This window comes from Hemitrygon akajei, chromosome 24, assembly GCF_048418815.1.
Source record: "Hemitrygon akajei chromosome 24, sHemAka1.3, whole genome shotgun sequence".
NCBI classification, from domain to species: Eukaryota; Metazoa; Chordata; class Chondrichthyes; order Myliobatiformes; family Dasyatidae; genus Hemitrygon; species Hemitrygon akajei.
In genome coordinates this window covers 59,958,834-59,979,085 of record NC_133147.1, presented here as the reverse complement: position 1 = coordinate 59,979,085, position 20,252 = coordinate 59,958,834, and the positions used below count along the sequence as shown (strand labels likewise).

The 20,252-nt window shown below is 45.7% G+C and overlaps 1 protein-coding gene across 1 annotated transcript in view; it reads right to left on the bottom strand.

The window, feature by feature from the left end:
* LOC140715772 (uncharacterized) overlaps window positions 1-20,252 on the bottom strand; it is an 89,064-nt gene that overhangs the window by 21,298 nt on the left and 47,514 nt on the right. Inside the window, exons 4-5 of the mRNA XM_073028144.1 lie at window positions 13,749-14,068; window positions 11,020-11,100 (exon numbers count right to left, since the gene is read on the bottom strand). Of these exons, the coding sequence (XP_072884245.1) occupies window positions 11,020-11,100; window positions 13,749-14,068 (401 nt within the window). The remainder of the gene's footprint in view (window positions 1-11,019; window positions 11,101-13,748; window positions 14,069-20,252) is intronic.

Here is a 20,252-nt window from a genome sequence, read left to right as displayed (position 1 = left end):
CTTCCCCCCTACCTGGGGGGGCGGGGCCTAGTCACGCCTCCCTCCTCCGACCTCCCTTTACTAGTGACGGGCACCTCTCCGGGGGCTGCCTCTAGCTCCTCCTCCAGGGTCTCGTCATACTCATCCTCTGTGAGGGTTTGGAGTCCCCATGGCTCTGCCTCCCCCAGAACACTGACCGTCGCTGGCAGTACCAATGTCATGACCTCAGCATTCGTACCAACCAACACACAGCTAGACTCCACCTCTTTACCACACCGTCTAGCTACCAATTCAACCTGCCCAATACCTTTTACCAAACTTGATCCCCGCACTAACGCGTCTCCCGAAACTCGAAAATCCACTCCGCTCACTACACAGGCATACTGCACCGGTACATCTTCCAACTCGCACCAGTTAACAATCTTATCTCTGTCCATCTCGCACTGCTGCCTGTGCGATTCCACAGCCCCTGACAATCCAATCCCGGGACGAGCAGCCCACAAATGTAACACTCACCCAACAGGCTGGTATATATCTAGGGCAAAAATGAGATCCAGCCACACACCACCCCCACCTCCCGTACACGCAGGTGCTGTGGGAATCAAGTTTATGCCTCGCGCACGCACACAGTATCAAATTCACACCAGATACCGTCATGAAATACACTTTAAAGATTTTACTAAAACTAAAAGAGAACTGGCAATACAATATATATGAAAGAAAAGCAAAAGGCGCCAACTTATCAAAGTTCAGTCAGTTTAGTGCACATCGTTGGAGCTCAACCATCGAACCATTCGACCCCTCGTCACTCTCCTCCAACCTCCACGTCTTCGCACCTGGGACCACCCCCGGTGGTCAACCAAGCAGTGCAGCGCACGTCCACCTTCCTCGACGTCTTCTTCCCAACTCCCCTGAAAACCCGCGAAAACCCCCCCCACAAGCTCCCAGCCTCACAAGACAAAATAACATTCCCCATTGGTTAACAAATGAATACAATCCCCATATCAGCAAGTCTAAAGCTAAATAACTGCGAGAGAAACACTTAGCAGACAAAGGAGCATTCCTACTCTTAACAAACCAAAGAAGCCATTTTGAGTAACATACACAGGACATTGTACAAAATCTAGCTCAGTGCAGTGGTCTTTAGGACCCAGCGGAACCCAGGACCTATATGCTTCAGAGCGGTGGTCTTTAGGACCCAACAGAACCCCGGACCTTATTTAACCTGTCTCAGTGCAGTGGACTTTAAGACCCAGCGCAGGTCTGAATCCCCAGTGTTTCTGTTCAAGAAAATAATCACCATCACAATTAAAAATAAAGTGGAAGTAATAAAGCGATCGGAAAGAGGTGAAATGCCATCGATCATTGGAAAAGCGTTAGGTTAGTCTGTCAACAATTTTAATGGAGCATGTGAAAGGCCCTGCCCCAATGAAAGCTACAATTTCAAGGTTTAATTATTGAAATACATACATTTCTTAAGTGTTTTATATGCATAAAAAGGTAAAATACACACTATATACTAAGACAAACATATGACTAACTGACACTAAATAATACCAGACGTACGTGTTCCGACTTCAAATCCAACTTAAAAGACGGACTCAGGAACAGTATTCGTTCATAACCCGTGTTTGTACTTTAAAATCATCTCTAGATTACTTATAATACCTAATACAATGTAAACGCTATGTAAATAGTTGCTATACTGCATTGTTTACGGAATAATGACAAGAAAAATAGTTTGTACATGCTCAAACGACGAGTGCTGGACAGAGAACTTCCGGGTTTTCCTGATCCGCAGTTGGTTGAATCCACAGGCGGAATCCGCAGATAAGGAGAGCCAACTGTATGTACAAACCACCTACAGACAGCAGTAGAATGGAACTCTGAACTCTGGAATGTCATACTGACTGCTACGCTACCGTGGTATCCATTGTTTTGGAAACAATCTGGTTACTATTGTTGTTACTCTGTGGAAGATGCTTAAAACGTTTATCAGAACATTGCCTGGACTATCAGAATCAGGTTTATTATCACCAGCACGTGTCGTGGAATTTGGTAACTTAGCAGCAGCGGTTCAATTCAAAACACAATATAGAAGAAAAAAAGTAATAATAAAAAATAGATAAATTGGTGTAATTTTGAATAGATTAAAATTCCTGCAAAAACAGAATATATAAGTGATGTAGTGTTGACAGGTTCAATGTCCATTTAGGAATCAGATGGCAGAGGAAAAGAAGCTGTTCCTGAATCACTGAGTGTATGTCTTCAGACTTCTGCACCTCCTACCTAATGGTAACAGTGAGCAATGGGCATGCCCTGGGTGCTGGGGGTCCTTAATAATAGACAGTGATTTTCTGAGACACCGCTCCTCGAAGATGCCCTGGGTACTTTGTTGGCTAGTTCTCAAGATGGAGCTGACTAAACTTATAACCCTCTGCAGCTTCTTTCGGTCCTAAGCAGTAGCCCCACCCCCCCAAACCAGGCAGTGATGCAGCCTATCAGAATGCTTTCCGCAGCACATTGAAAGTCACTGTGTGTTTTTTGTTGACATACCAAATCTCTTCCAACTCCAAATAAAGTATGGTAGTTGTCTTGCCTTGATAGCTGTATCAATATGTTGGGACCAGTATTGTACTCAGAGATCTTGACACCTAGGCGTGTACAGATTAGAGCATATGACCTATCAGAATTTAAACGAGAAGACCCACACCCCTCCCACATAGCTCACAAAAGGAGCAGAGAGACACCTATTTCCAACCCAGCCAGCCTTCCCCTGAAACATGGGACAAATCGAGACCTCAGCTAAGATTTGGCACTTCTCTTCAGGGACAGATGAACCGGGGAGGGATGGGACAGGCCACCTCAGGGGTGTGGAGTCCATGTGGGAAGTGGACATTTTGCCCAAATTATTTTAATGCCGACACCCAGAGGACAGATACTCTGAACTGGGGCGGACCAATCCTTCAGCAGTTCTCTGGAGTTCCAGAGGCTGAAGAAAGGCCTAATGAAAGTATTCAAAATTAAAAGCAACATTCATCATTTGCATCTAGGTCTTTCTTTTTCTCCTGGGGTTGAGGCATCAAATAATCTGCAGGTGACAGGGTGAAAGTTTAACAGAGATGGTTTTGTTTTACACAGTGGGTGGTGATGCCTGGAACAACATCCAGAGGAGGTGGTGGAAGCATTAAAGAGGCATTTAGTCAGTTACATGAACAGACGAGGGATGAAGGGACATAGAAGTGTCAGTAGAAGTGCAGTTTCAATTGACATCTATGTCTGCATAGGCATCACATGCTAAGGGGCCTATTCTTGGGCTTGCTTGCAGCTACAATGATATGGAAAGGTTCCTTAAGGTTGTTACAACTGTGGGAGGAAGTGGAGATAAGCCCCCAGTGGTGTGCGCCTCAAATAGCCTCTGACAACTTAGTCCAGCTCCTGACCTTCACATGTAGCTTAGCTACTAAGCCTGGCGGAACTGCTTCTACTGACAGAATGGCAAGGTGGGTTTTAAAGCCAGTTACTTCAGGCAGGTAGGGTTCATCAGTTGTGGTTGGCAGCTGAACTCAAACCTCCGCTGCCTTAAGGCTCTGCTCACTCGTGGGGAATGCTTGCGAGTAAACACCACCCCACCCAACCCCCTGAGGGAAAAATCCAGAGCTGGAGTCCCTAAAGTAGCCCTACCTTGAGCTCAGTGTTGACTAGCAACTCCTACAGTGATCCTGGGACGAACCGTATCAGTCTCTGCCGTTCCTTTGAGCTCATCAGATGCATGGAGAGCAGGAACTTGCTACATGGGAAACAGCTTGCTCTCCATAATATACTGCCCAGGCTTGTGTATCTATACAGCTAGGACACAACATCCATGGTTGACCCTGACCAACAGAGGCCTTGATTGAATAAGAAAAGCTGACTGAATATTATAGTTCACTGATGGTGAACTGAATATAAACATTAGGAGGTACTGTTATGATACCAGCCCCCTCCTTTGTGAGAATTGCAAGAGCCCTAGTGAAAGGGGGGTCAATGACCCGAGAGAGAGCAAGAGAGAGAGAGAGACATGCCGAATGGACACAGGAAATGGAAAGACAGCGACGTGCTGGATACCGCATTCCACTGGGACAAAAGCTGGCGACTGTGGCATTGTTCTCAGGAGACACCTGGGAACTGCAGACGTGCCAACTCGCAGGGACATTGTAAAGCCCTCGGGCAAAGTGGGCTGGTTGAGAGAGAGATTGCATCACCTACAACCTGATTGACACCTGAGATCCCGTGAGGCAGTATAAAGAAGGGTCTGAAAGAGGACGACCCTCAGACGCACCAAGGAGACACCAAGAAGCACGATACCGCTTCCCGTGGGAACGGGAAGCCATTTTGAAGGAAGCCACGTGCGTTAAATTCCGAATGCGGAGTTTGTGGCTAGAACCAACGGAAGATCGCTTTTAACTAACAACGGGGAAGATCGCTCCCCTGATTCCACGGATGTTTTGGGCAAGTTTTTCCGTTTATCTCTCTCTCTCTCCAACACGTGAAACCAAAAGGGAAAAGCCTGCAGACTTCAGAGTGACTCTTTATATTTCCAATTGGACTCAGTATTATACCCTAGACAACGAAAGAGCTTATTTCTGAGTGATTATTAATGTACCTGCGTTTTAGATTGAGTATTGACGCATGTTATCTGAATGTTTGTATTAACCTTAATTTTTGTGCCCCTTTATTAATAAAACTTTTGAAAATAGTACCATTGGACTTCAACTGACATATCTATCTTTGCTGGTAAGTGAAACCAGTTACTGGTTTCATAACAGTACAATACATCTGGAGGCCACATCGAGACCTCTTGATCAGCTCAGGTTTCTTTTAAGACATCAATGTACTGGAAGCAGTTCAGGGAGGGTTGTGGGATAACACTGGCAATAGGCTGATGAGGAAAGCACTGAAAAGTCTGGGTTTGTACCTGCTGGTGTTTAGAAGATAGGAGAGAGGCCTTGACAGGACAGGTGGGGAAAAGACAAGGCGAGCAGATATAAATTAGGGGGTGAAATCTTACTGTGGACTGACAGGAGGAAATCTGCAGATGCTGGAAATTCAAGCAACACACACAAAATGCTGGTGGAATGCAGCATGCCAGGCAGCATCTATAGGAAGAAGTACAGTCGACGTTTCGGGCCGAGACCCTTCATCAGGACTAACTGAAAGAAAATAGTAAGAGATCTGAAAATGGGTGGGGGGCGGAAGTCCAAAATGATAGAAGACAGGAGGGGGAAAGGTGAAGCTAACAGCTGGAAAGGTGATTGGCAAAAGGGATACACAGCTGGAGAAGGGAAAGGATCATGGGACAGGAGGCCTAGGGAGAAAGAAAGGGGGAGGGGAGCACCAGAGGGAGATGGAGAACAATAGACAATAGGTGCAGGAGTAGGCCATTCGGCCCTTCTGGCCAGCACCACCATTCACTGTGATCATGGCTGATCATACACAATCAGTACCCGGTTCCTGCCTTCTCCCCATATCCCTTGACCCCGCTATCTATAAGAGCTCTAACTCTCTCTTGAATGTATCCAGAGACTTGACCTCCACTGCCTTCTGGGGCAGAGCATTCCACATATCCACCACTCTCTGGGTGAAAATGATTTTCCGCATCTCTTTTCTAAATGGCCTACCCCTTATTCTTAAACTGTGGCCTCTAGTTCTGAACTCACCCATCAGCGCGAACATGCTTCCTGCCTCCAGTGTGTCCAATCCCTTAATAATCTTATATGTTTCAATCAGATCCCCTCTCATCCTTCTAAATTCCAGTGCATACAAGCCGAGTTGCTCCAATCTTTCAACATATGACAGTCCCACCATTCCGGGAATTAACCTTGTGAACCTATGCTGCACTCCCTCAATAGCAAGAATGTCCTTCCTCAAATTTGGAGACCAAAACTGCACACAATACTCCAGGTGGGGTCTCACCAGGGCCCCAGAGACAAGGAGCGATTGTGAGAAGCACAGAGAAAGAAGAAAACAAAAGGGGGGAATAAATAAATAAGGGATGGGGTAAGAAGGGGAGGAGGGGCATTAACGGAAGTTAGAGAAATCAATGTTCGTGCCATCAGGTTGGAGGCTACCCAGACAGAATATAAGGTGCTCCTCCAACCTGAATGTGGTTTCATCTTGACAGTAGAGGAGGCCATGGATAGACATCTCAGAATGGGAATAGGACATGGAATTAAAATGTGTGGGAGATCATGCTTTCTCTGGCAAACAGAGCGCAGGTGTTCAACGAAACACGTCTCCCAGTCTGCGTAGGTGTTCAACGTCTCCCAGTCTGCATCGGGTCTCACCAATATATAAAAGGCCACACCAGGAGCACCGGATGCAGTATACCACACCAGCCGACTCACAGGTGAAGTGTCACCTCAACTGGAAGGACTGTCTGGGGCCCTGAATGGTGGTGAGGGAGGAAGTGTAAGGGCAGGTGTAGCACTTGTTCCGCTTACAAGGATAAGTGCTAGAAAGGAGATCGGTGGGAAGGGATGGGCAGGGGGGGAACGAATGGACAAGGGAGTCACATATGGAGCGATCCCTGCGGAAAGCAGAAGGCGGGGGGGGGAGGGAAAGATGTGATTGGTAGTGGGGTCCTGTTGGAGGTGGCGGAAGTTACGGAGAATTATATGTTTGACCCGGAGGCTGGTGGGGTGGTGAGGACAAGGGGAACCCTATCCTGAGTGGGGTGGCCGGCAGATGGGGTGAGAGCAGATGTGCGTGAAATGGGAGAGATGCGTTTGAGAGCAGAGTTGATGGTGGAGGAAAGGAAGCTCCTTTCTTTAAAAAAGGAAGACATCTCCTTCGCCCTGGAATGAAAAGCCTCATCCTGACAGCAGATGCGGCAGAGACGGAGGAACTGCGAGAAGGGAGTAGCATTTTTGCAAGAGACGGGTGGGAAGAGGAATAGTCCAGGTAGCTGTGAGAATCCGTAGGTTTATAGTAGATATCAGTAGATAAGCCGTCTCCAGAGAAGGAGACAGAAAGATCAAGAAAGGGGAGGGAGGTGTCGGAAATGGACAAGGTAAATTTGAGGGCAGGATGAAAGATGGAGGCAAAGTTAATGAAGTCAGCAAGCTCAGCATGCGTGCAGGAGGCAGCGCCAATGCAGTCGTCGACGTAGCAAAAGAAAAATGGCGGACGGATACCCGTATAGGCTTGGAACATGGACTGTTCCACAAAGCCAACAAAAAGGCAGGCATAGCTGGGACCCATACGGATGCCCATGGTTTGATGTTAAAATGAGACCAGCTGTAACCTCATTAAACATCAGAGAAGGTGGAAGGGGCTGAATAGGGACTCCTGCTCCTAATTCCTGTGGTGTGATGACCAGGACTGCGCACAGCACGCCAGCTTTGGGCCAACTTGTGCTTTTACAGTTTCAGCAGAACCTCTGCTCAGGCATTCTATACCTTTAGCCAACAAAACCAAGTCTCCTGTCTGCCTTCTGAGCCCCCCCAATCTATCCCTTAGCTTCAGGGACCTGATCACATGGGCTCCAAGGTCTTTCTGCCCTACTACAATTCTCCTCATTCTCTCATATACAATGCCTTGCCAGGGCTCCCCTGCTGCAACATCTCACATGCCTGGAATAAATTCCATTTGCTTCCTGCCTGCCTACCTCCCCAGTCCACTGATACCTTCATGCAGTCTTTAGCTTCCCTCCTCATCGTCATCCACACAGACAACTGTCACATCCCCTTGATCAAGTCACCACACTGACAGCAGAGTTGCCCCTTTCCACCAAAAGTCAGGGCCCTGGCACAGGTCTCCAGGCACTCCCACTCATGCAGTCTTCAGGCACTAAAGCACTTGTCAAGTCTTCTCACTCCCTGTCACTGAGACAGTCCAGAATCCAACCTGTCAATTTTCTTTGTATCCAATGGAATCAATCAGACCTGTGGGATTTGCCCAATACATTGCTAACAGCCATGTGGTCTACATCAAGCACACTCTACACTGCATAAATCAGTACAACACAGGAACATCCACAACAACTGCACCAACAGACCTTTTGGATACAGGGAATGATTTGGGACAGTCAACATGATTTTGTGCATGGCACACATCTACCCAACCTTAGAGTTCTGAGATTACAAAGGAAGGTCAATGAAGGGAAGTCGGTGGATATTGTCTACATCAGGGGTTCCCAACGTTTTTTATGCCATGCATCCTTACCATTAACCGAGTGATTCGTGAACCCCAGGTTGGGAACCCCCAATGGACTTTAGCATGTAGTGTGCAAGTCCATATTTGTAGGCACATAAGTTCAAATCAACATTGCCTTAGGTGGAGAAGACAGTGGTAGTAGATGGTTTTCTCTCTAACTCTGCTGTTCCCAATCATTTTTATGCCATGGACCAACACCATTAATCAAGGGGCCCCAGAACTCCAAGTTGGGGACCCCTGCTATAATTGAAGCCCTGCATTGGTATAATGCCATTTGTCATCTATATTAATAACTTAAATGCGGTAAACTGGATAGGCAAATTTGCAGATGATACCAAGATTGAGGGCGTAGAGGACAACAAGGAAGACCATCAAAACTTGCAACGCAGGTGCAAAAAAATGGGCAGATGGAATTTAATGCAGACAAGTGTCAGGGGTTGCACATTGTCAGAACAAACAAGGATGAGGCTGACACAGTGAATAGTCAAGCACTGAGGTGTGTTACAGAACAAAGGGATCTTGAAATACAATGGAGCTTCCCTTCAAAGTGCCGTCATGAAATAGATAAGATCGTCAAGACAGCGTTTGGAACTGGCCCTTATAAATCAAGTATTGAGTTCAAGAGTATGAACGTTAAATTGAAGTTGTATTAAGACGTTGTCGTGACTGAAATTGGAGTGTTGTGTACGGTCTGGTCACCTCCCTACCGCAGATGCAAACAAGCTTGGAAGGAGTGCTGAGAAAATTTACAAGGTCGCTGGAACCCAAGTTACAAGGAAAGGTTGAAAATGTGAGGATTTCATTCAGAATCAGGTGTATTATTACCAGCATGTGATGTGAAATTTGTTAACTTAGCAGCAGTTCGATGCAATACATAATTTAGCAGAGAAAAAAAATATAAATAAAATTTAAAATAATAATTAGCAAGTCAATTATGGTAAACGTATATTGAATAGATTTTTTTTAATGCGCAGAAACAGTAATACTGTATATTAAAAAAGTGAGGTAGTTTCTAAAGATCCAATGTTTATTTAGGAATCGGATGGCAGAGGAGGAGAAGCTGTTCCTGAATTGCTGAGTGTGTGCCTCAGGCTTTGGTACCTCCTAACATGCCCTGGGTTCTAGTGGTCTTTCTGAGACACTGCCCCCTGAAAATGCCCTGGGTACTTTGTAGGCTAGTATCCAAGATGGAGCTGACTAGATTTACAACCCTCTGCAGCTTCTTTCAGTCCTGTGCAGGCTCCCGCCACCTCCACCCACCCCCCCCCCCCCCCCCCACCATACCAGACAGCAATGCAGCCTGTCAGAATGCTGTCAACGGTACAACTATGTAAGTTTTTGAGTGTATTTGTTGACATGCCAAATCTCTTCCAGCTAATGAAGTATAGCCGCTGTTGGGACCAGGTTAGATCCTCAGAGATCTAGACACCCAGGAACTTGAAACTGCTCACTCTCTCGACTTCTGATCCCTCTATGAGGATTGGTACGTGTTCCTTCATCTTACCCTTCCTGAAGTCCACAATCAGCTCTTTCGTCTTACTTGAGTGCCAGGTTGTTGCTGCGGCACCACTCCACTAGTTGGCATATCTCACTCCTGTCGGCCCTCTCGTCACCACCTGAGATTCTACCAACAATGGTTGTATCGTCAGCAAATTTACAGACAGTACTTCAGCTATGCCTAGCCACACAGTCATTCGCTGCAGCTTAGAAAAATGAGGGGTGATCTTAGAAAGGCATACAAAATTGAGCAGCACAGATGAAGTAAATACATGCAGGCTCCCACCCACCCCCCCCCCACCCGAGGCTGAGTGAAACTACAACTAGAAGTCATAAGTGAAGACAGAAATCTTAAGGGGTACCTGAGGGGAAACTTCTGCACTCAGAAGGTGGTGCAAGTGTGAAACTAGCTGCTAGCTAAGATGGTGGATGGGGGTCCAAATGCAACATTGAAAAGAGGCCTGGATAGGTACATGAAAGAGAAAGGTATGGAGGACTATGGACAAGATGCAGGTAGATGGAACGAGGCAGAAAACAACATGTCATGGACTAGGTGGGCTAAACGGCTTGCTCAGTACTGCAGCGTTACATGACTATTCGGATAACTCACCCCAGATTCCATTTGATCAAATTTCCCAGAACAGATGACCATATAGTAGTCTGTCAAAAGACACTGCTACAGTCCATGCAGAGAATGTCTACTAACATCATTTCCTTCAACTGTATTTGTATCCACCGCTTCAGAAAGTTCAACCAAATTCAATACTCATTAGGCACAAAGCCATGTTGACTCACCCTGACCAGGCCGCACCTTTCCAAATGCATGCTGTCTAGGAAGCCTCTCCAATAGCCCAACCACCACTGATGCTATGTCTATAGTACCTTGGAGCTTTCCTGAAATAAAGGCACAACAGTGTCACCGTCTAGTCTTCTGTTCCTCTCCCTTGTGGCTATCCACGGCCCAAGTATCTCCGCAAGGTTCATCGCAATTCTTTCCCTGGCTTTACAGATCAGGCATCACAGATTTATCAGCTTTATACATTCTAATACACTCAGAACCTTGTCTAATTTAGCCTGTTACAAAATAACATTATTAACTTCCTGGGTTTGCTAGCATTCATGTCCTTCACGGTAAACACAGATGTGAAGTATTTGTTACTGTCTCACCCCATCTCCTGTGTTTCCACATGAGACCTTGATGCTGTTTACTGGTTCTTGTCCCCTCCCACCATCTAAATGATGCAGGGAAATGTGTGGCTGGATTTTGGGTCAGTGTAAGTCCAGAAATCTCTGCTCTGAAACTGTGGAACTGATGAGTTGCCACTGCCTCTGTGCTCTGTAACGTACCTTGTCTGTGAGTGACGGAATGGACGCTCTGTTCCTTGTGCCTCGTGAGGTCGGAACATCGGAGTTGATGGAAGATTTTCCCTGTGGAGAGGAAAAGAAAAATCGGTCAGTGAGTGAGGCAGACATTGTGTGAAACAGCTGGTGTAACCAGTGCCAGTATTGGAGGCCACTGCAAGACTGCAACTCTCAGCTTCGTTCAAGCAGCAGAGAGCAGCTGCTCTCCACGAAAGGAAGGACGGACACCTCACCACTGGTCTGGGCATGGGACTGTTCATGCAACAGGCACACCTCGCATTTCCAGTCTGCTCTCCACTGGGACTCAGTGCTCAACAGCTGGCAACATTTAAAGACCAGTTCATCGCCAGAGTGAAGGAAAGAGCTGAAAATCTTACTGACCGCCCACCCTAGCAGTTGCCCATTCACCAGATTGTCATCAGGCAGGTGCTACAACCATCACCACCTTAACTACAGCTTTTCTCCTGTAGCTATCCAGCTTCTCAACAAAATAGGTGTATATCCCCACGCAAAACGCTGCAGGAACTCAGCAGGCCAGGCAGCGTTGGAGGAGCAACACATTACATTACGTCTGAGTAGCCTCAATCCTGATAGGATGAACATCGATTTCTCGCACTTCCGGTAATGCCCACCGCCCCCACCCCCTCACCATTCCCCATCCCCTTTCTCACCTAAATCCTTGCCTGCCTATCACCTACCTCTGGTGCTCTTTCTTTCTTCCATGGTCTTCTATCCTCTATCAGGTTCCCCCTTCTCCAGCCCTATATCTTTGTCACCGATCAACTTCCCAACTCTTTACTTCACCCTTCCCTCACTCTCAGTTTCACATATCCCCTTGTGTTTCTCCCTCCCCTCTAACTCATCTTTTTTTTTCCTGTCCTGTTGAAGGGTCCCAGTCCGAAACGCCGAAAGTTTATTCTTTTGCATAGATACTGCCTGGCCTGCTGAGTTCCTCCAGCATTTTGTATGTATTGCTTGGATTTCCAGCATCTGCAGAATTTCTCATTTGTAGGTGAAATATCCCAACTGTCTTGCACAATGGCCCTTCCTGCTCTCCTTGTTCTGTTGATAATTATACATTCACATTTGTTCCAGTTTAATTAGTGACATTTGCACATGTGACTGTTCTGTTAATTGATCATGGCTGTTTGAATTATCATCTTGTAAATTGTTGGTTGCGATTGTGTTGTCTGTTATGTTATTGAACAGTGTTTTATGCTTGAAACTGAACCATAAGCAATGTTTCACATGCTGGCAATAAAGTGAATCTGAAACAGTCACTAAACTGTGTCGACCAGTTGCTGCTGTGTTGTTTTCGCTTGTGGACATACGATGTCAGAATCAGGTTATCACTGATACATTAAGAAATTCACTGTTTTGTGGCATTGGTACAGTGCCACACATCAAAAGACTACGTCACAATAAGAATATTGAAAAATAAGAGGTGCAACCAGAAAGCTAGTGATGTAATACGCATGAACTATCCAACCATCTGACGTCGGACAGGAAGAAGCTGTTCCTAAAATTCAAGCTATCGTAGGGGAAGAGCTATGTCTTTGTGAAGCAAAGTCTCTGATGTCCCTCTGGTGCTGTAATCTTGCTCTGAGGGCATCAATTTTATTTTGCAGAGCATGTACATTAGCCAGGATTGTAGCGAGTGACGGACCTTATGGCCTTGCAGTCCAAAATGTGTAGCTCAATAGATTTTTTTTCAAAACATATTAAAGAATGTAGCTTTCTGAATTACCCAAGGCTGGTACTGTAGACTCTCACGGATTCTACAGATTCTACCGTTGCACCACGGAGAGCATTCTAACTGCCGGAATCACTATCTGGTATGGGGGGGGAGGGGGGGGGCTTCTGCACAGGATCGAAATAAGTTTGCAGTGTGTTGTAAACTTAGCCAGCTCCATCATTGAGCAATGCCTCAAAAAGGTAGCACCTATCATTAAAGACCTGCATCACACAGGTCACGCCTCTTTACCATCAGGGAAGAGATGCAGAAGCGTGAAGGCACACACTCAACGATTCAGGAACAGCTTCTTTCCCTCTGCCATCCGATTTCTGAATGGACATTGAACAGTACTTAGCTACTTTTTTATTTTTATTTGTGCAGTACTTATTTAACTATTTAATTGTTTCCTGTTACTATGCATTACATTGTACTGCTGGCACAAAGTCAACAAATTCAAGTACCGCTGATGTTAACCGGATTTTGATTCAAGAAAATAGGCTGACGGACAGGACTGCAGGGAAAATTTTAAGGCAGGGCCCCGAGTCCTTAATATGCTTCTGGCTCATGTACAGTCTTTGCAAAATATAATTTTAGTCCTTAAACGATAATATTTGATGATTTCCTTCAAAGCTGCACACAAAGAGTTGCCACTCTCCGGCGCCATTTTAACCAAAGTGTGGCGAAACTTGCGAGCTGCCCCCAACACTGAGTTGTTAACGCATTTTACTGCACGCTTGCATGTGCATGTGATTCAAAAAATGAACCTGCAAATCTGATTTTGCCCCAGTCAGCCTGCAATAGCAACTCTTTGTTGAACTGCTCCCACCGAGTACCCGGTTCTGTAAACAGTGGCGCTCCCACTAACACTCTCGGGGGGGGGGGGGCATTCCCCACTGATCTAAGTAAAGGAAACAACTTATTTTCACTCCGCCTACCCACCTTCCGCCCGGTGAACGTTCTCCTCCCTCCCCACACTTACTCCATGCTTCGGGCCCAGTCGCCTCTCCACTCCGCCTCTTCTCCCCAACCTCCCCGGCTCCGGTGCCGATCTCTGAGTCCGTCTGCGGAACCGCTCCTAAAGCGATTCGCTGCCGGAAAGAGGCTGCTGTCCGCGACCTGACCCCGGAACCGAGAGCTCTCCATTCCTCCCCGGGACTCTATTTCCAAAAACGACTCCCGCCGCTCGTTGACAAAATGGCGCTCGCAGGTCGCGCTACAGCAGACTGCGCATGTGCTCTGCTGCCGGCTGTCAATCAGGTCAAGGGGCGGGACCGCACGGCGCATAAACGCTGCTACCCGCTGTCAATCAGATTAAGGAGGCGGGACCACACTGTGCATGCTCTCTGCTCCCCGCTGTCAATAAGATCATGGGGGCGAGATTTTAATAGGGTCAAGGAGCCGTACCAGAAGGCGTATATGTTCTGCTGCCAACTCGCAATCTGGTCAGGGGGACCTGTTCCCGTTCGGATGACGTGAAAGTGAAGGTCGCCGGAATTTGACCTAATCTATTCTGCTCAGAGTTTGAGGGACTTCTGTCCATTTTAAACACGGATCAGCTTGTACTGCTCCTAAAAAGTGGTTGAGCAAATAAAAAGCATTTAAAAAGTTAAAATTAAAATCCCTCACTCGAGTCGAAGTGTGTACTGAAAACCTGCGGGAGCTGATATCCGTCAGGAACAGCCCCACTCTCAAAATGCTGGAGAAATTCAGCAGGTATGGATGGCAGCATCGATGGAAATGAAACCCTTTTTCGGGACTCGGAGTAACGAACTCGCCCACTGAGTGTAACGCATAAAAGCGCTTAGGGTATATCTGGGGAGAGAGGCTCTCCTGGTAACTCTTTCGTCCCTGGTTCGTTGCAGACTCGGCTGTATCACATTCCGGATATCTTAATTTCCATCAGAACAAAGTAACATAAAGTCAAAGTAAATTTATTCTCAAAGTACGAATATATTACCATATATATCGCCTTGATATTCTTTTTCTTGCAGGCAATGCAGGATTTTTAAATGAGCCCATTGAGCTTGCTCCACCATTAAATCGTGGCTGCTTATTCCGCTTAACTAATTCCCTGCTATGCCAAAAAAAATCTAAGCTTGTCTTGAGTATATTTAATGAACTAGTCTCTACTGCTTCCCTGGACAGAGAATTCCATAGATGCACTATTCTATGAGCAGTTTCCCCTTATCTGCAACTTAAATCTATTCCCCCAAATCTTGAAACTACTTCTAGTCTCGTTTACCAGTGGAAACAACTTTCCTGCCTCTATCTTATCTATCCCTTTCTTAACTTCAGATGGTTCCAGAAGAGGTACATGATGAAACAGTCCAAAGTCAGCATGGTTTACATAAGGGAAAATGCTGCCTCACAAATGTGTTGAAATTCTGATGAAATAACAAGCAGGATAGACAAAGGAGAATCAGTGGATGTTGTGTAATTGGATTTTCACAAGGCCTTTGACAAGGTGCCACACACAGGGCTGCTGAACAAATTAAGAACCCACAATATTATAGGAAAGATACTAGCATGGATAGAGCATTATCTGATTGGCAGCAAGCAGAGTGGCAATACAGGGAGTCATTTCCTGTTGGCTGCCAGAGGCTAGTGGTGTTCAATATATGTCAATGAGTTGCATGACAATATTGATGGCTCTGTGGCCACGTTTGCAGACAAAATGAAGATTGGTGAGGGGGCAGGTATTGTTGAGGAAGCAGACAAGATACAGAAGAAGTTAGACAGATTAGGAGAGTGGGCAAAGTGATGAAATACAGTGTCAGGAAGTGCATGGTCATAAAAGAGAAGAGTTTTCTCTGAACAGAGAGAAAATTCAAGACTTGGAGCTGCAAAGGGACTTGTGAGTCCTCATGCAGGATTCCTTAAAGATTAATTTGCAGGTTGACTCAGTGGTGAGGACGACTAATGCAATGTTAGCATTCATTCTGAGCAGATTGGAATATAAAACCAAGGATGAAATGTTGAGGATTTATAAGACACTGGTGAGGTCTCACTTGGAGTATTGGGAGCAGTTCTGGGCCTCTTATCTAAGGAAGGATGTGCTGACTTTGGAGGGGGGTTCAGAGGAGTTTAACAGAAATGATTCTGATAGGAAAGGCTTATCAAATGCGGAATGTTTCATGGTTCTTGGCCTTACTCACTGGAATTCAGAAGAATGAGAGAGGATCTCATTGAAACCTATCAATTGTTGGAAGGCCGAAAATGGATGTGGAGAGTATGTTTCCTAAAGTGGTCTAAGACCACAGGACCAGAATAGCGGGACGTCCATTTAGAACAGATCAGGAGGAAATTCCTTAGCCAGAGAGTAGTGAATCCATGGATTCTGTTGCCTCAGATGGCTGTCAAAGCCAAGTCATTGAGTATATTTCATGAAGAGGATTAGACAGGGCATGAAGAGGCATGGGACAAGGCAGGAGATTGGGGTTGACAGAAAATGGATCAGTGATGAAATGACAGAGCAGACTTGATGGGCCAGTTGGGCTCCTGGTATCTTATTGTCTTATCTCATCTAATTCACCTGAATTCCAGCAAGTATAGTCCCAGGTAACTCAATCTCTCCTCATAGGTGAACCCCCTCATTCTAGAATCAACCTGGTGAACCTCCTCAGCACCGCCTGCAAAGCCAGTATATCCTTCCTCAAGTAAGAAGACAACAGCTGCACACAGTGCTCCAGGTGTGACCACACCAGTACTATGTACAGTTGCATTATAACTTCCCTGCTCTTAAATTCATTCCTTCTAGCAGTGAAGGCCAACATTCCGTTTGCCATCTTGCACCTGTAAACCAACCTTTTGCAATTTATGCATAAGAACTCCCAAGTTGCGAAGTAACATTGCAGCTCTGTAAAACCCTGGTTAGATCGCACTCGGAATATGATATTCAATTCTGGTCGCCTCATTATAAGGAGAATGTGTTAGCTTTAGAGAGGTTGCAGGGAGATTTACCAGGATTATGCCTGGATTAGAGAGCATGTTTTAAGAAGATATGTTGTGTGAGCAAGAGCTTTTCTTTTGAAGCAAAAGGATATGATAGAAGTGTACGAAATGATAAGAGGCATAGAATGAGTATATAGCTAGAGGCTACTTCCTAGGGTGGAAAGGGTGATTGCAGGTGTCATAATTTTAAAGTGACTGGCGGAAAGTATAAGGTGATGTCAAAGGCATGTATTTTACTCAGATCGGGAAGGTGGGTGAAATACTCAGCTAGGGCTGGTGGTAGAAGCAGATACTGTGGGAAAATTTAAGAACCTCTTAGATAGACAAATTAATCACTGGCGTTTAGGGCAGCGATAGAGATCCTCCATCTCTGTCCCAACAGAGATGGCCATCTTCTCTATCGTAACATACATGTATACAAAGCAATTACATATACAATTTTAGTGTTTAGGCAATATCATCCCAGATTTCCCCTCTTTATTTCTTGTACATTGCGACAGAGATGCAACAAAAGAAATTTTACTCACTTGGATCTAATTAATTAATTTATTTATGAACGATTGTGGCCTGCTGTTGTGCAGGGGGACGTAGAACATAGAATACTACAGGCCCATTGGCCTGAACTTTTAACCTACTGTAAGATCAATATAACCCTTATCTCTTATGTAAGTCTCCGTTTTTCTATCATCCATGTGTCCATCTACACGATCATCATGAGGAAACATTAAAGATTGATTGGGCACATGAAGAGAGGGGAGGCAAACTTCATCATCAAGACAGCTCTTCATTGGGTCCCTGATGGGTAGAGGAAACACGGGAGACCACAGTCAATAAAGTGCTATACCGTAGAAGCAGAAATGAGGACCCTGAACCGTACCTGGGTTACAATGTTTGACCAGCATTGACCCTTGTGCCACTCTCTATAGCCAACCAGAGAAAGCCCCATTTATCCCAACTTTTACTAACCAATTCACTATCCATCCTAATACAGTCTTCATTATTAAGTGCTGTGTCATGTGACATAGATGATCATGATCTATGACCAGACTTGTTCTTGGTAATTTTTTCTGCAAAACTGATTTGCCTTTGCCTTCTTCTGGATTGTGTCTTTAGAAGATGGGTGACCCCAGCCATTATCAATTCTCTTCTAAGATTATCTGCCTGGCATCAGTGGTCGCATAACCAGGACTTTGGTCTCCTGCGTTTCCTCCAGTGGTGTCACGTGGCCCTCATCGGGGCCTAAGCAGGTGCTATACCTTACCCAAGGGTGACCTGCAGGCTAGTGGAGGGAAGTAGCAACTTACACCTCCTTTGGTGGAGGTGTATCTCTACCTCACCACCCATCTAATAAGTTACCCCAATTTAATGCATCCTGATTTATGGATTTGTCTTTTCTACAGCACCTTACCAGTCACCTTCTGGGAATCCAAGTAATCAAAATCCACCTGTTCACCTTTTTATCCAGTGGACGCATTATTCTCTCAAAGAACTCCAGTAAGTTTGTCCAACAGAAGCCGCCCTTCATGAACACAAACAATTCTGCAGGTGCTGGGAATACAGAACAACACTCACAAAATGCTGGTCAGGAAGCTTCTATGCCAATAAATCAACAGTCAATATTTTGGGTGAAGACCCTTTATCAAGACTGGAAAGGAAGGGGGGAAGATGTCAGTGGCGGGGAGGGGAATGAGACAAGCAAAATAGATGAAGCCACAGGGGTACAGCTAGGATGTATCCTTAGCCTCCTGCTCTACTCGCTTTACACCTATGACTGTGTGGTTAAGTCCACCTCCAACACCATATGCAAGTTTGCTGATGACACCACTGTTGTGGGCTTTATTAAAGGAGGTGATGAATCAGCTTAAAGGAAGGAGGTTGAAAATTTGACTGAGTAGTGTAATAACAGTAACCTTTCACTCAATGTCAATAAGAACAGGGAACTAATTATAGACTTCAGGAGAGGAAACCCAAAGGATCGACAGTACGGTCGACATTTCGGGAGGAAACGCTTCGACAGGACTCGAGAGAAAAAGCCCCAAAACTTCCATCACCTCCAACTGGATCCCACCACCAAACACATTTTTCCGCCTCCTCACTTTCTGCTTCCCGCAGGGATCGCTTCCTATGCGACTCCCTTGTCCATTCATCCCTCCACATTGATCTCCCTCCAGGCACTTATCCTTCCAAGCAAAATAAGTGCTACACCTGCCCCTATACCTCTCCCCTCACTACTATTCTGGGCCCCAAACAGTCCCTCCAGGCAGGATAAACTTCACCTGTGAGCCTAATGGGGGTGGTGTTCAGTGCTCCAGGCGTGACATCTTGTATATCGGTGAGACCCGATGTAGATTAGAAGACTGCTTCACCAAGCAGCTACGCTCTGCCTGCCAGAACAAGCGGGATCTCCCAGTAGCCACCTATTTTATTTGCACTTCTCACTCCCATTCTGTTATGTCCATCCAAGGCCTCCTCCACTGTCAGGATAAGACCACATATAGGTTGGAGGAACAACACCTTATATTCCATTTGGGTAGCTTCCAACCTGATGAGATGAACATTGATTTCTCAAACTTCCAATAATGCCTCCAACACCCTCTCCCTCACTATTTTCCATCCCCTTGTCCCTCTCTCATATTATTTCCTTACCCCCACCCATTGCCTCCCTCTGATCCTCCTAACCCCCCCCCCCCCCACTTTTTACTTTCTTCCATGGCCTTCTGTCTCTTTCACCAATCAACTTCCTAGGTCTTTGCTTCATCCCTCCCACTCCAAGTTTCACCTATCGCCCGGAGTTTCTCCCCTTCCCCCCATCCTTCAAATCTACTCTTCAACTTTTTATCTCTAGTCCTACAGAAGTGTTTTGGTCCGAAATGTCAAATGTACTTTTTTCCGTAGATGCTGCCTGGCCTGCTGAGTTCCTTCAACATTTTGTGTGTTTTGCTCAGATTGCATCTGCAGATTTGTTCTTGTTTTTGATCATTATCCAGTAATCATCAAAGGATGATAGGTGGAGAGGGTCAGTAACGTTGAATTCCTGGGTGTCACTATCTCAGAGAACCTGTCCTAGACACTTCATATAAATATTATTGCAAAGAAAGTATGACAGCGCCTCTACTTCCTCAGGAGTCTGCAGAGATCTGGCTTGTCATCAAATCTTTGGCAAACTTCTATAGATATGTGGTGGAAAGTGTGCTGACTGGTTGCATTATGGCTTGATAAGGGAACAGCAATGACTTTGAGCAGAAAATTCTACAAAAGGTAGTGGATTCGGTTCAGTACATCATGGATAAAACCTTCCCAATCATTGAGCACATCTACATGAAACATTGCTGTAGAAAAGCAGCATCCATCATCAATGATCCTCACCACCCAGGCCATGCCCTTTATTCACTGCTGCCATCAGATAGAAAATACAGGTGCCTTAGGACTCGCACCGCCAGGTTCAAGAACAATTACTACCCCTCAACGATCAGGCTCTTGAACAAAAATGAATAACTACACTCATTGAAGAACTCTTTTATCTTGTTATTTC